This window comes from Centruroides sculpturatus, unplaced genomic scaffold (assembly GCF_000671375.1).
Source record: "Centruroides sculpturatus isolate CEXI.00-Female unplaced genomic scaffold, Cexi_2.0 scaffold1800, whole genome shotgun sequence".
Lineage (NCBI taxonomy): Eukaryota > Metazoa > Arthropoda > Arachnida > Scorpiones > Buthidae > Centruroides > Centruroides sculpturatus.
Genome location: NW_019386038.1, coordinates 106,022 through 119,887, shown reverse-complemented (window position 1 = coordinate 119,887; position 13,866 = coordinate 106,022). Strand labels below are relative to the sequence as shown.

The following is a 13,866-nucleotide window of genomic DNA, read 5'->3' as shown; positions in this document are numbered from 1 at the left end:
GACATATCCGGACATTGGCAATATGTTAGCCTGTTACACTCGTTCCGAACCGGCGCTGTCATATATGTTTATCGAAAATAAAAAAAGTGAAAGAAATAACTTCTTACAAATGATATATTTGTTTTCGAATTAAATAAATTTTTAAAAAGTATGAATAAAACATTAACATTGGAAAATCGATACGTCCATCGACTAATAAATGTAACTGGTTAGGTTCGGACGGAGAAGGGGGAGGGGCATTCGGAGACGAAACGGTGCGAAGTGTACTTAGGATACTTTTATGTAAGGCTAAAATTTTAGTCGAATATTCTAAATAATGCTCGATAATTGTTCGCTTAAGACAGAGACGTCGGTTCGGAATATCGATTGTAGTTCGATATGGTTAAAGTACACGCCAGTTATCTTCCTTCGTTGTTTATCTTCCTCGTAAACCGACTAAACGGTACTGGTGCAATCGTATAAATGGTCGGAAAACAAATCAAAACTTCCTATTTGACTCTAGGCAATAATTTAGAAAAACGGTTAACATATCTATAGTCTCGTTACGAAGCTGTGATAAGAGAATAAAGATCAAAAAGAAAGTGCAAAATCACGTTTTGACTTTTTGCTCACCAAATGTTGAAGTCATTATCAGTCGGAATTTCGAAACTACGCTATCAGAAATTCGATGCTTTTCGCAATCAGATAGTGGGTGTCGGATAATTATGTTTTGAGTCGTTTTCTTTTATATTTTTTGTTTTGTTTTGCGCCATTTCCATTTGGTTGTAGTTTTATAATTTAATGTTTAGATACGTATTCTGTTGTTTTTCGATTTTGTATGCGCTGGCCGTAAGTTTTAGTTTGGTTGGAATTGTAAAGGCGTCTTCGGGTGATCGCTCCGATATTTATCAAAGTTGTTTGAAATGGTGCACGGCGGAAAACTGCTCGGATGCCGACAACATTGCTCATTTTGCCACACACCAGTCCTGGCATCTGACGGTTCTTGGATGGAAGTGCGACGACGAATGCGAGTATCAGTGCATGTGGGATGCTGTATATGATTTTAGGAAAAGAAAACAGCCCATTCCTCAGTTTCATGGAAAGGTAATTTTTAACGTTATGTAAATTTATCATTTATTCTGAAGGTGTATGTGTGTGTATGTTGTATGAAAATTAAAAGTAATGCTTGGAATATTTGTAATCGGATGCTACCGCCGAATCCGGGTGTCGAATCTGGATCTTGTGGGCATCGCATGTCTTTTGAAATGCAAATGAGTACACGAAGAACGAGACGTAGTGTTTTGATGACCGTGACGTGTGTTCGGAGTCGTTGCCCCCGAATAAGATGGATTGTCTAGCAAATTTTTTTTTTTTTTTTTAAAGTAATTTTTGATAAATTGGTGGTGGGCGTTATTGCCATTGACTTTTTCTATTAAATAAATTGTCACGTAAACTTTTGACCGATATAAATGATTTGTTTTCTGAAAATTTTATTTTAATTATTTGCTTTTATTTCTAAAATGTTAAATTTTGTTTTAAAACAAGAGAGTGACTAAGGAATACTTCGTACTTCCTGAAAACCTATGTGTCTTGTTTCATTATATTTCTTCGCTGAAAGCAAATTCAAAAAAATTCAATACATCTCGAGATTAATTTTTGTTGTATGAGGAAATGCTTTTGGCAGTTTGTCTTTTTTTGGTTATAAAACTTGAAGAAAGCAGTTTGAAATTGATAATTGATCTTTCGTATAATAACAATTTATTTTAGGAGAGTTGGCTGAATTTATTTTCTAATTGTTTATTCATCATGAATTTTTTTTTAAGTTTAATGTGATAAACACTTTTTTATACATGTTCATTTGTTAAACTAGGTTATTATTATTATTTATTATTTAAGTTTTGATATTTAATTTTTTTTTAAAAGTCTTAAGTTTTTGAAATTAAATTTACTTATTTTAGGAATATCATATTAAAATGGACTGTCAAAAATAGAATAATGAAAACCATGAACTTTGACTTAAAAAATGATGTTTAAGCCTGGAATATAGTTTAGTTAAATTCAGATTTATGGTGTTCTTATAAATTAAAAAACGATTGATTTGATACTTAAATTCAGAATGTTTGAAATCATTAGAGATTCTTGAAATTTGTGAAATAATTTATACTTACTGTGTTAGAGTTTAATGTATGTTTAGTACTTGTCTTAATTTTAAACAATACATTCTAGAAAAACATAAAATTCTCAAAATGTAATATTGGTTTTTTTGTATTGCTTTTTTCTGGGACAGGTCAGTTCTTGAAAAATTTCTACATGTAGTTTTGATTCAACTGAATCTGTTCCTGGTTCCCAGAGTAGTGGCTGATGTCTTAACTCTTGGCCATTCAGTTCTCCTTTGTATTGCTTAACAGCATTGTCAGTTTCAGACAAGTTTAAAATGTGCTGATAGCAAGCAAAAAAACATCAACAACAATGTAAAACAAATCATAGAAATGTAAAAATATTAACATTTAAAAATATTAAAAAAACATGTTAATACATTTAATCAAAAAGACACATATCTGTCCTTTCAAGCATCAAAAATTTTAAAATTTTCATTGATTTAAAACCATTTGAAATTACAAATTTGAATTTCTCAATGGAATTTTGAATCAATGAAATTTTGTATTGTTTGATGTTTGAAAGTAGAAGTTCTTTTCATTTTAATTGTATTTTACCCCTGGTTATGAATCTCAGAAGCTCAAAAGTACTTAGGACTGCAATATTATTTTCAGTACTTATTAATTTAAGTTTGAACTTTTGCACATTTTAAATTTCTTATTTAAATTTATAATTCAACAATTAGACTGTGTTGGTCCATAAGCAACATGGTATCTTGCAGTCCAACATAGCATGGCACAATGTCAATATGTGATATGCAAAGCAACATGTTGCAATATGTTGCTCTTTAATTAATAAGTATGTTAATTTTCTCCATTTAAACTAGTTTTTAAATGTGTGAATTATTTTGAGACCACAATAAAAAAGTCCAAAAAGTAAACTGGAATGATAAATCAAAACTCACACTAAACCTTTCAGTTTGGAGCCAAGAATATTTTAATTTGAAATTTTGATCTGCTGTAATTGGAAAGTTTAGTGTGCGTTTTGGATAAAATAAATACTTTATTTATAAAATAAAAGAATTGAGGCAAAATTTGTAGAAAAATTAAAAAATAATTTGTATAAATGAGACCAGTCTAATATCAATAGAAGCTTTAGTACACTATTCCATAAATTTACTAGATAATTATTTCTGCATTTGATTAGACTCACATATTTAAATTATCTTACAGACTCAAATAAACTTGTATATTAGTTGCATTTAAAAAAATAAACCCATATGTGGGTTCATTCAAATTACATTTTCTAAGCATGGATTATTGTAAAAAATGTATTCAAAATTGTAATTTTGAAAATTATTGCATTGCATTTCTTGTCTGTGTTACTTTTCAAAAATTATTTTGTTTTCATTTAATGACCCCTCTAACCATTCGCATCAACACATATAAAAACTAATTTTAAAAAATGAGCTAAAGATTTGAATAGCTCCACAAGTTTGAATAAATCCACACACCAGATTTAATGCTCTCAAAGTTAAGCTACCATACTCTCCAATAAATTCTGTGGGGATTTATTTGAGAACACACAGAACATAATAATACACATATAAAATTTATTTGAGTGTGTGATAGCTTTTATTTTATTTTTTTCACTAAAACTTTTAAACTATACCAGCTGTGGAAGATTCAGAATGGTAGCTTTTATTCCATCAGACAGGTTTCTAGAAATTTTTAGCTATAGCATTTCTATAACAAATTTGAAGCTGGGTATAAATTTATTGACAAAAGTAAATTCTTTATATTAAGTAATAATGGAGAATCTCTATCATTAGCTGATTTATTTATTTCAGTTTTTTTTTTCCAGTCTAATTTCAGTATCTAATAATGACTTGCACTGATTTTGAATAAGAACTGAATTTATCACAAAATGAGTTTACTATTATCTGCTTTTTAACCTAGAAAAATATAAAATATTAGATATGTTTAAACTGCTATAATCTTTTTGAAATCTCAGATTTGTTGCAAAAATGTCAGTGTGATTTTTTTTAATACATCATTTGATGATTTGTTTGAATTTTAAAAATTTTTATTCTGTTCTATTTTATTTAATTTTGTATATAACTTTATTGCTTGGTTATAGTAGCAGAGTGATACATATTTAAGATTAAGCATTCTTATTCTGAGAAATACTATATATTTAAAATTTTTAGAAAATCAATTATAATCAATGTAGAAAGAATAATTGATATTATTAAAGTTTCTGTATATTGATTTAACATTTCAAAAAATTACGATCAAACCTTCATTATTATTAAGACATTGTTATTTATTGGATGTTTTGGTTTTGAAAATAAAAGTGATGTTAAAGACAATTGAGAAATACTATAGGAAGAATCCAATAGAGGAATGGATAAATTTTCATGCACTCTTTAGCTAACATCATTTTAAAATTTTAACCAAATCATTCTGTTAGAACTTTTATTTTTAGAACTTGTTATTTTTTGATGTTTATTTGCTGGAAATTTTGAATTTAGGTGTGAGTTGCGAATAGAACTTTTAAAAGGTTTTGAAATTTTGAACTCTAGTACAGATTGATGTGTAAGAATCTAAAAGTGCATACAGACTAAAGTGACCAGATTTTCTGAACTTCATCTTGGGACAAACTAAAAATTAAAGGTAGGAAATATAGGGTGTGAGGTGGTTTTGAATGATTTTGTTGCTTAATAATGTTGTCTATATCAATAACTAATATTGCAGAACATTTTCTTTTTGGCAGTGCCACCTCTTGTAGTGTTCTTTTTTTGAATGAAAATTTAATATAAGCAAAATTTAATTTATTTTTGCTTATTTCATTGGCCTTTAAAATAATATATAAATTCACAAAGGTAAACAAAAATTAATAAAAAGAAAATTTTTTTTAATAAATTAGTTTAGGCAGAGTTATAATTTTTAAAATTTGGGTGAGATATCACAAACATGTCCATGGATGAGTTTGCAATATATAATTTTATTTATATTATGAAAATAATTCTATAGCATTATATTTAATGTCAAAATTACATGTCAAAAGTGTTCATACTTATTAGTGTAATAAGTCTTAATTCTAGGTCAACCAATATAACCTTATTGATCTGGAATCAGGACAGTTAGTTCTTAGTGTAGGATTTAGGTAACAGCACTATGCTTAGCTACATCTCTATGTAAGTAACATTGTGTTAATTCTATATACAAGCATCTCTTGATTAATGTGGTTAATTAATCCCTTGATGCTACCATGCATATCAAAATTGTGTTAATCAAATACTATATCTATGTTAAGTAAAGACAGCTGTTAAAGCCACATTAATTAAAACTTCTGCTGCATATATAAAGGGACTGTTGCAATTAATTTCATGCATTAAGCAAGTGATGCCTGTATAGTAAATGTTAAAGGAGAATTCTTCAAAGCAATTTTTTAAAATAAAATCTTTTAAATTTTAAAAACATTTTTTAATATAAACTATATACTTATAAATAAAACTGAATAATCTGAGAAATATTATTTAAAACGGGACAAAAATGGGCATTTTTCCAAGCTGGAACACTGTCAAAAACCAGGACTGTGCAATTAATCTAAGATGTCTGGTCGCTTTAATATGGACTTGAGCACATATGACATAAACATGCTCTAAATATCTCTAATAGTTAAGTGTGCTCTAAATTTATATGTTCTTTTTGTGAATACATTTTTATTGACACTGTACAGTGCATGTGTTCATTTTGCTCCATATTCATTTGTGAGTGTTTTGGTGAAAATGTCAGAAGCAATGACTATAGCTATTGCTACTGCTTTTCTAGTGATTTTAATTCACAAAGAAGGAGGGAAAAAATGTAGATGCTGGTAGATAACTCAGCTTTACAGATCTAAAAAGAGACATAGTGATACAAATTTGTTATATCCCCTGCAGCTTAAGGGAAGCATGGGTCAATTTAAAAATTTGTCAGAATGTCATCTAAAGGTTTGAATTAATAAAATAAGACCTAAAAAAGCAAAGCACAACAATTTTGAGAAAGTGTTATAGTTAAAAAAGTAAAGCAAAAGTTTCCCCCACACCGGGTCATATAAGACAAAAAGTGTACACTCCGTAACCAGTATCCGGCATGAAAAATTCAAATATACGTTGGCTAACACTATTGATGCCCTTCCTGGGCTCTTCTTCAGGCAAATTTGCTGTAGCTGGATTCTTATAATCAAATTTTTAAAAATCAGAATGTGTTCCACTTCTATATGTTCAAATATGGAAGGCAATCTTGTGCCGTTTCAAAAAAAAAATTTTTTTTTACTAGTTGGGATAATTAGGGCAGTCAAAACCAAAACCCTGCCACTCTTTCTCCCAAACATAATTCTATATGGAAGATATATTGATGATGATATAATCCTCTGGAAAACACCACCAGACCTAAGGCAATTTAAGAGAAGCCATGAACAACAACCCTTATGGCCTATATTTGGAATTGGAGCAGCACAGTGAAGAAAAAATCCACTTCTTGGATATAGAAGTAGAAATTAAGAAAGGGACAATACAAACTATACTAATACAATAATAAACTAGAAAACCCACCACTATACCATTGTACAGTACATACCCTTCAATTCCTGTGACCCATACTCTTACAAAATAGCAGCATTCAGAGCTTTGGTAGAAAGGGCCTATACTCACTCTTCCACAACTAACGATCTACAACAAGAATTATCTTATATTAGAAAGGTCGCTAAAGATCATGGTTATGGCAGCATAATAAACAAATTATGCAATGAATGCCTTCATATAAACAATATGACAGATGAAGAAAAAGCACCAGGAAGAGTTGATAATGAAGAACATATGGATAGGATCCCGGTAACGTACAACCCACAACTAAAAACAATATTTAATGAGATTGCAAAGAAAAGAGGAATTAGAATTACATACAGAAGAAACCCTTCCATATACAATTTATTGAGAAACGGAAAAGACGCCCATAATCCAAACAGGCTTCCGGGAATATATACCATTCCGTTAATAGATGACAGATGGCAGAGGTGATTGATTTACATAGGATCCACCAAACATCCATTAGCCACTAGGGTAAAAGAACATAAATCAGATATCACCCACAACAAATGTATGATGGCATTATCTACATAAGCGACAAACCCAGACATAATCCCGAGTTTTAACGAGGCACAAGTTATCCACACCACCTGTCATCCAGAACACCTAAGAACTTTGGAAGCGATGGAGATATTCAAAGCAGATTGAAAATTAACCTGCATCAATTTTAAAAAGAAATGAATCTCTCAACAGCTTGGCAATATTTATTGGATGACAAATCATAATTTGTTATATTATAAACGTCATTATTATATTATATCGCACATCGTATCCCCTCTAGTAAAAATTATTATTATTATTTTTTTTGAACGGCACGAGGTTGCCTTCCATATTTGAACATCTAGAAGTGGAGCACATTCTGATTTAAAAACATTTGATTATAAGAATCCAGTTACAGCAAATTTGGCCTGAAGAAGAGCTTAGGAGGGGCATTGAAAGCATTTGCCAACCTATGTTTGAATTTTTCACGCCAGATATTAGTTATGGAGTGTACATTTTTTGAGTTAAAAAAGCCTTAATATTATGTACTCTCACTTCTGACATGACTTCATCTCTTTGCTCCTACATGAGTTTGCAGTATCTTTTCAAAATATTGAAACATTCAATGTCTATCATAATACTGAAGGTATTATGCAATCATCAGCAATTTAATGGCTTATATTAAGATAAGTGAAGTAGCAAGTACATTTATGCATGTGTTAAGAAGACATCCTTATCTGCATATTTGGGCTTATTCATGCCATATATGCTCAAATTTGTAAGAACCTTAAGAATAGCTTTTTAAAGAAACTGAAAATACTTCTCCACAAGTCATCACACTGGTTAGTAAGGCTTGAATAAATTCTCAACATTATGATATCAACACACATAATGGAATTGCTGCTCGAATCAGTGATTGATTGATTGATTGATGATGATAAGGCAATTGCATTACTTATGGCTTATCTACATTTAGTAGGGCATTATTTCTTCTAAGACCCATAAGCATCACTTTTCCACTCTAAATTCTATGAAATTTAAATATGTTTAAATTTTACAGAATTTAGGGTGGCAAAATGTATTTAAATAGCAATTTAAAATTACTTGCTTAGTTCACAATGTTTGGAAATTAATATATTTATAATGTATTTACAAGTCTTAATGCTTGAATTATTTTAAATTTCATGTTGTTAATAGGCTAAACTAGATCAGAAAGTTTATATTTGTTGCACCTCTTGATTCTTCAAATTTATTGTAATTTGACAACAACAACAATGATTTCTGATCATTTAATTTTGAATTGTCATAAAGAAAAATATAAAACTTTTGGAAAATTAATGAAGAAAAATGGAATTATAAAGAAAATTTTCATTGATTCTGTTTTTGGTTTCAATATAATTTCAATTGCAAATAATTTCACTGAGTCTCTTCTAGGCAATTTTATCTTTAGTTTACATCTTTTATAATAAAAATGTTTTGGATTCTACAAAAATGAACAGTTATTTACTTTAATTATTATTCTACAGAAAATAAACTTATAAATTTAGTGTGTATACACTTGTCAGTCACAAATAAGAGATTTAATATAATGATAACTGATGAGACATTTTCATTTTATTACATCACACCATCACAAAAAAATAAAAACTATTGAAGTATCTATCTCAAATTTAATGACATAAAAAATAGCAAATATTTTTTATTAAATTAAACCATAATATCAAATATTCTGATGAGCTTATTTTAACATCATATTTGTTGACATTTTATTAGTAATCACATATATAACATGTTTACTACATATATATAATTTCAAAAATTATTAATTTAGATGATAATTACAAGATTGATTTTTATTTACTTTTAACATATTTAAACATTTTTTTTTATGCTAGTGGCCCTTTATTAGGATTTTGGGCATTCAGGAACCAGCTTCAGCATTATTTTCAGTTTTAAATGGATATAGTCATTATTACATGTGGCAAAAGTTTACACAGGCTGTTCCAATATCTTCTCCTAATTATGTGATATGGAATATTCAAGCAATAGTGAGTATCTTAAATAGTCTCTATATATGTGTTAAAAACTTATAAATTGCAAAAATTATTTTTAAATAATAAGTAAATTTAAATATATAAAATTACATGTCCTGACTGAGTCACTGACTGATTCATCATCGCCCAGAGCAAACCGCTGAATCTAAAGTGGTGAAATTTGGTACACAGTTAGGGTACGTCATGAAAACGCACACTAAGAAGGGATTTTTCAAAATTCCCCCCAGGGGGGAGAGGGGGAGGATTAAGGTTTAACCAAGAAAACAGCTTCTACTGTACTATTTTAGATGCGATTTTTTTTGTTTTTATCTGCATTTTAGTAGGGTATGCCAAGGGAATGCACACTTAGAAGGGATTTTTTGAAATTCCCCCTGCGGGGGGAGAGGGAGAGCATTAAGGCTTAACCGGAACAACAGCTTCTACTGTACTATTTTAGATGCGATTTTTTGTTTTTATCTGCGTTTTAGTAGGGTATGCCATGAGAATGCACACTAAGAAGGGATTTTTCAAAATTCCCCCGCGAGAGGGAGAGGATTTAGTCTTCATCGAGTACTTAGATGTATTAAATTAATAACATTTCAGACATTGTTATAAATATTTTTATGTATTTCGATTTTAAAAATGTTTGGACCGTTTTAAATTCGAATTTGTTATTGCATATTGGTTCAATTATAGAACGATTGTAAACGTTCCAGAAAATTGATCAAATTGAAAATAGTTTGTTTGATTCTTGGCAATTTTCATCATTCTCAGTGGTGGGTGTTATATAACAATTACTATGGTTGTTGAAATACTGAATATAAATGGGGTTTGCTTGCAAAATCTGCGCGGGCAAAGCCGCTGGTAACAGCTAGTTTAAAATAAAATTGACATGATTTAATATAGAAAACATTTCCAGAGAGATGTAAACTTTAGTCCAGAATATTGCTTTACTATCATGCTTTGAAGTGTTAAAAATAAAAACATTTGAAAAGTATTAAAGTTGAATGTGAAATTTTAATTCTTTTAATTACTTTAACAAAATTCAAATTTTGTTATAATTAAGAATGAATATTATTTTCAATTTCAGCTATCTATAAATGCATGGATATGGTCTACAGCCTTCCACACTAGGGATACTCCAGCAACTGAAGTAATTTTGTTTTTAATTATTTAAATAATGTATTTAAATACATATTTGTACTTAAATAATATCAGTAATGTAAAATTTAAATATTTAATTCAAAAATAGAATATCAGTAAAATTAATAGTAGTACTATATTCATTAATATATACCTTAAATATATTAAAGGTAATTATTTTAAATGGGGAATTTTTCATAAAATTACCAATTACATTTTGTTTAAAAAAATGAAAAAAGTTATTTATATTTATAATTAGTTCTATTCAAAGTTTTAATATAATAAAATGCCACAACATTTGAGCATACAGAAGCTCATCATCTGTAACAGAAAATGAAGCATTCATTTGCACTAGCATAAAGAAAATAATAATCTTTGAAATAATAAATTATTCTCTAATTTTTGTGGATTCAGTAATTCTAAAGATTTCTTATAAATTGTATTATGTATATTAATATCTGCAAGAACTGTTATAATTATTTGTAGATAATTATTGTATTGTTTTAGAAAAATTTTTCAAGTGGGAATATGTCAATTACTTATTTTACAGAAATATAGGGGTTTTGATAAAATTTTGGATTTCTTGGTTTTAAAGATGTTTTTTAGACAATTTAGCTTGTGAAAAGGGAAATAGGTTTTAATTGTTTATAAAACTTGGCAGTTTATGAGTGCATTATAGAAATTGATTTGATGTGTCAACAAAAGCTATTAGTCCAATTATTCCTTCCATAAGCTTATTTGTGTGTTGTTTACTGCACACAAGTAGTTAGATTTTGCATTGGGCAAACTGTTGTCATCATACAAAGAAATAGAATAAACAAATCATAAATCTGTAATTGGATACTAGACAAACAACACTTTTTAATTCTGTAATGACTTTCTAAATACAGTGGTTCTTAACCAAGGTGCAAGACATCTTTTCTGAGTGAGCAAGATAGAAGTCTTGCCCACCCAGAAAAGATGTCTTACACATTCTACAAGGCACTTTTATGAGTAATGGAAGAATTTTGGCTGTACTGAAGAACAAAACCTTCCCTGGCAAGTGAGAATAATAGACTCTTGACCATTAGCTGGCAAAACCCTTTCAAAACAAGAATCCTTTTACATTTTTAGTGCTTAGCTTAGTATTTCAAAATTATACATTTTGAAATAATCAGCTAAGCACCAAATATGTGAAATCAATGAAACAAAGAAATAAATTTAGCTGAAAAACAAAGCTATATTTAAAGATTTCTTTAAATAATGTAATGCCTAAAAGACATTGCATTGTTTATTACTAGTTTTAACATTTAAAAAAATATAATTTATTAATTTTTGGTGTTTATGATCTTATTTTATATCCAATTATTAAATTTATAAAATCTGAAATACATTCTGTAATATTTGTTGTTTGACAACTATTCAGGATTTACTAAATAGAAAGCTTGAAATTTTTTTGTATTTTTTCTTTTCTTTTATTTCATATATATTTATTCATTTGTGTGTACTATAATACTATTTTTTGTGGTTTTGCCATATTAAATTTTGATAAGCCAAATGATTGTTGGATTAATTGGGCTACTTTACTGCTACTATTAATAATTAAATACTGAGTAATTTGGTACTAGAGGTAGGCATTAGGTGCCATCTGTTATTAAATTAATAATTATATATATATAATTAATAACAACAATTATACATGTTTATATATTATTTTTATATAAACATATATAATATATGCTTTATAATATATTATTATATGATTATATATTTTTACATAATTTAATAATTATATAGATAATTATATATTACATTTTTATTTTCAATTTTAGAATTAAATTTAAAGAAATTTCTGATTAATAAACAATTGTACTAATTTTTACTCAAGTATTAAGAATATTTATTTAAGGCTTTTTTTTTTAATTAGAAGTTAGATTATTTTTGTGCTTTCTCAATAGTATTGTATGCATTTTACTGCCTTGTAATTAGGTAAGTCAATTTTTTACATATAAATAAAATATTTAGTTCATTTTATTATTGGAAATATTTTTATATATATAAGTAAAACCTCATTAGTTCAAAATTTGAGGGACCAAAAAACATGAATTTGAATTATCTGGATTCAAATTATCCAAACTTTTCTAAATAGAATTTTTTTTGTAACACTTAAATAAAATTATGACATTATCTTGTATAATTTCACCTGTTCTGTTACATATGTGTTAATATTATGAATTATTACTCAGTAATTTAACCACTCAGCAGTGAGCAACGACTTTAGTTGTCAAGGGCAATCATGTGGCAGTGGTGAGGGATGACTACAGTCGTCAAATTCTTTTGGGGGTATCACTAAAAACTAGCCTAAAACTACCACGAAAAAACTGAACTATGTAACAATAAAAAAAGACTTTTCTTTACTGGACATAACTGTTTACAAAATCTTTTTCCGAAACAGTAATGAGAAAAAACGCGTGGAAAAAATACTTTAAAAATTTCCCACGTTTATTCTCCACTACTGGGGTAGAACCATACCTGGCTAGTCCACTGTTGAAAGGTTAAGCTATTTTGGGAAATCATCACTTAGTGTGTACTTAATGAAAACATTGAAAACTTAATCAAACTACATTCAAACCAAGACCTGAAAATAACATACAAAAGAAGCTTAAGTATTTCAATAAAATTCAATAAGAATTACCCATGAATTTTGTCTAGAGGACCAATGGCTAGTTCTATGAAAAATTCATTGTCTTAAGTGTGATTACAAAAATCATGTGATCTGATGAAAACAAACTCTGTTAATAGCTAAAACTATAAGTATGGAGACAATGACTTCAAATTTTATTGTATGCATACAGTAGAGCATTGATTATCCGACCCGTGATCAACCATCACATCGGTTAACCGACCGCATTCTAGTCAGCAAATTCAAATGTATTCTAGTGATGTGGCGCTACAATATTTGGCTATGTCTTGGCTACTTTAATATTATTTTTACGTGTTTTAGCTGGCAACACTGGCTCAACCATGAAAGGGAGCCAGTATTTAAATGAGGTTTAATTTTCTAAGTTTTAACGATACAATAGCGACGATTATTATTTTTAAAAAATTTTTGTTAGGTTTAACGTCGATGAAAATTCAATGCGAAGTAGGTTAATAGCAATATACTAATATAATAATTACATGGGATATACTAATACAGTAGAACCTCGAAAACTCGGCTTTCGATAACCCGGCACTCCGGATAACTCGGCCACACCCTGGCAGGGCAAAAAAATCATTAGTTAATTAATTTTCATTATAGACAGCTTTATAAAAGTATAAAAGCTCTCATAATGTATTTTTCTGAGGTCTGTCTTATCAGGTAAATTACTGTACACAGTGTATTCATTAATTTTCATTTTCATGTAGTAAAGGCTCTATGCCTTCATAAAGTACGTACTTTTCCTTTGTTTAAGGGTATTTGGGCAGTTTATTCTCTGTTGTATTCTCAAGCAAACAATACATACAAGTACAGTACAGTAT

General features: G+C 28.7%; 1 protein-coding gene across 3 annotated transcripts in view; it reads left to right on the top strand.

The window, feature by feature from the left end:
* Positions 1 to 215: 215 nt before the first annotated feature.
* The window catches only part of LOC111613260 (post-GPI attachment to proteins factor 3-like), a 44,090-nt gene continuing 30,439 nt past the window's right edge, over positions 216 to 13,866 (top strand). Inside the window, exons 1-4 of one of the 3 annotated variants that reach the window (XM_023354609.1) lie at positions 216 to 1,083; positions 9,085 to 9,237; positions 10,313 to 10,375; positions 12,272 to 12,333. In XM_023354609.1, coding sequence (XP_023210377.1) covers positions 781 to 1,083; positions 9,085 to 9,237; positions 10,313 to 10,375; positions 12,272 to 12,333 — 581 coding nt within the window. In that variant the 5' untranslated portion in view covers positions 216 to 780. The remainder of the gene's footprint in view (positions 1,084 to 9,084; positions 9,238 to 10,312; positions 10,376 to 12,271; positions 12,334 to 13,866) is intronic. The other 2 variants (XM_023354606.1, XM_023354608.1) reach the window with 2 other exon arrangements.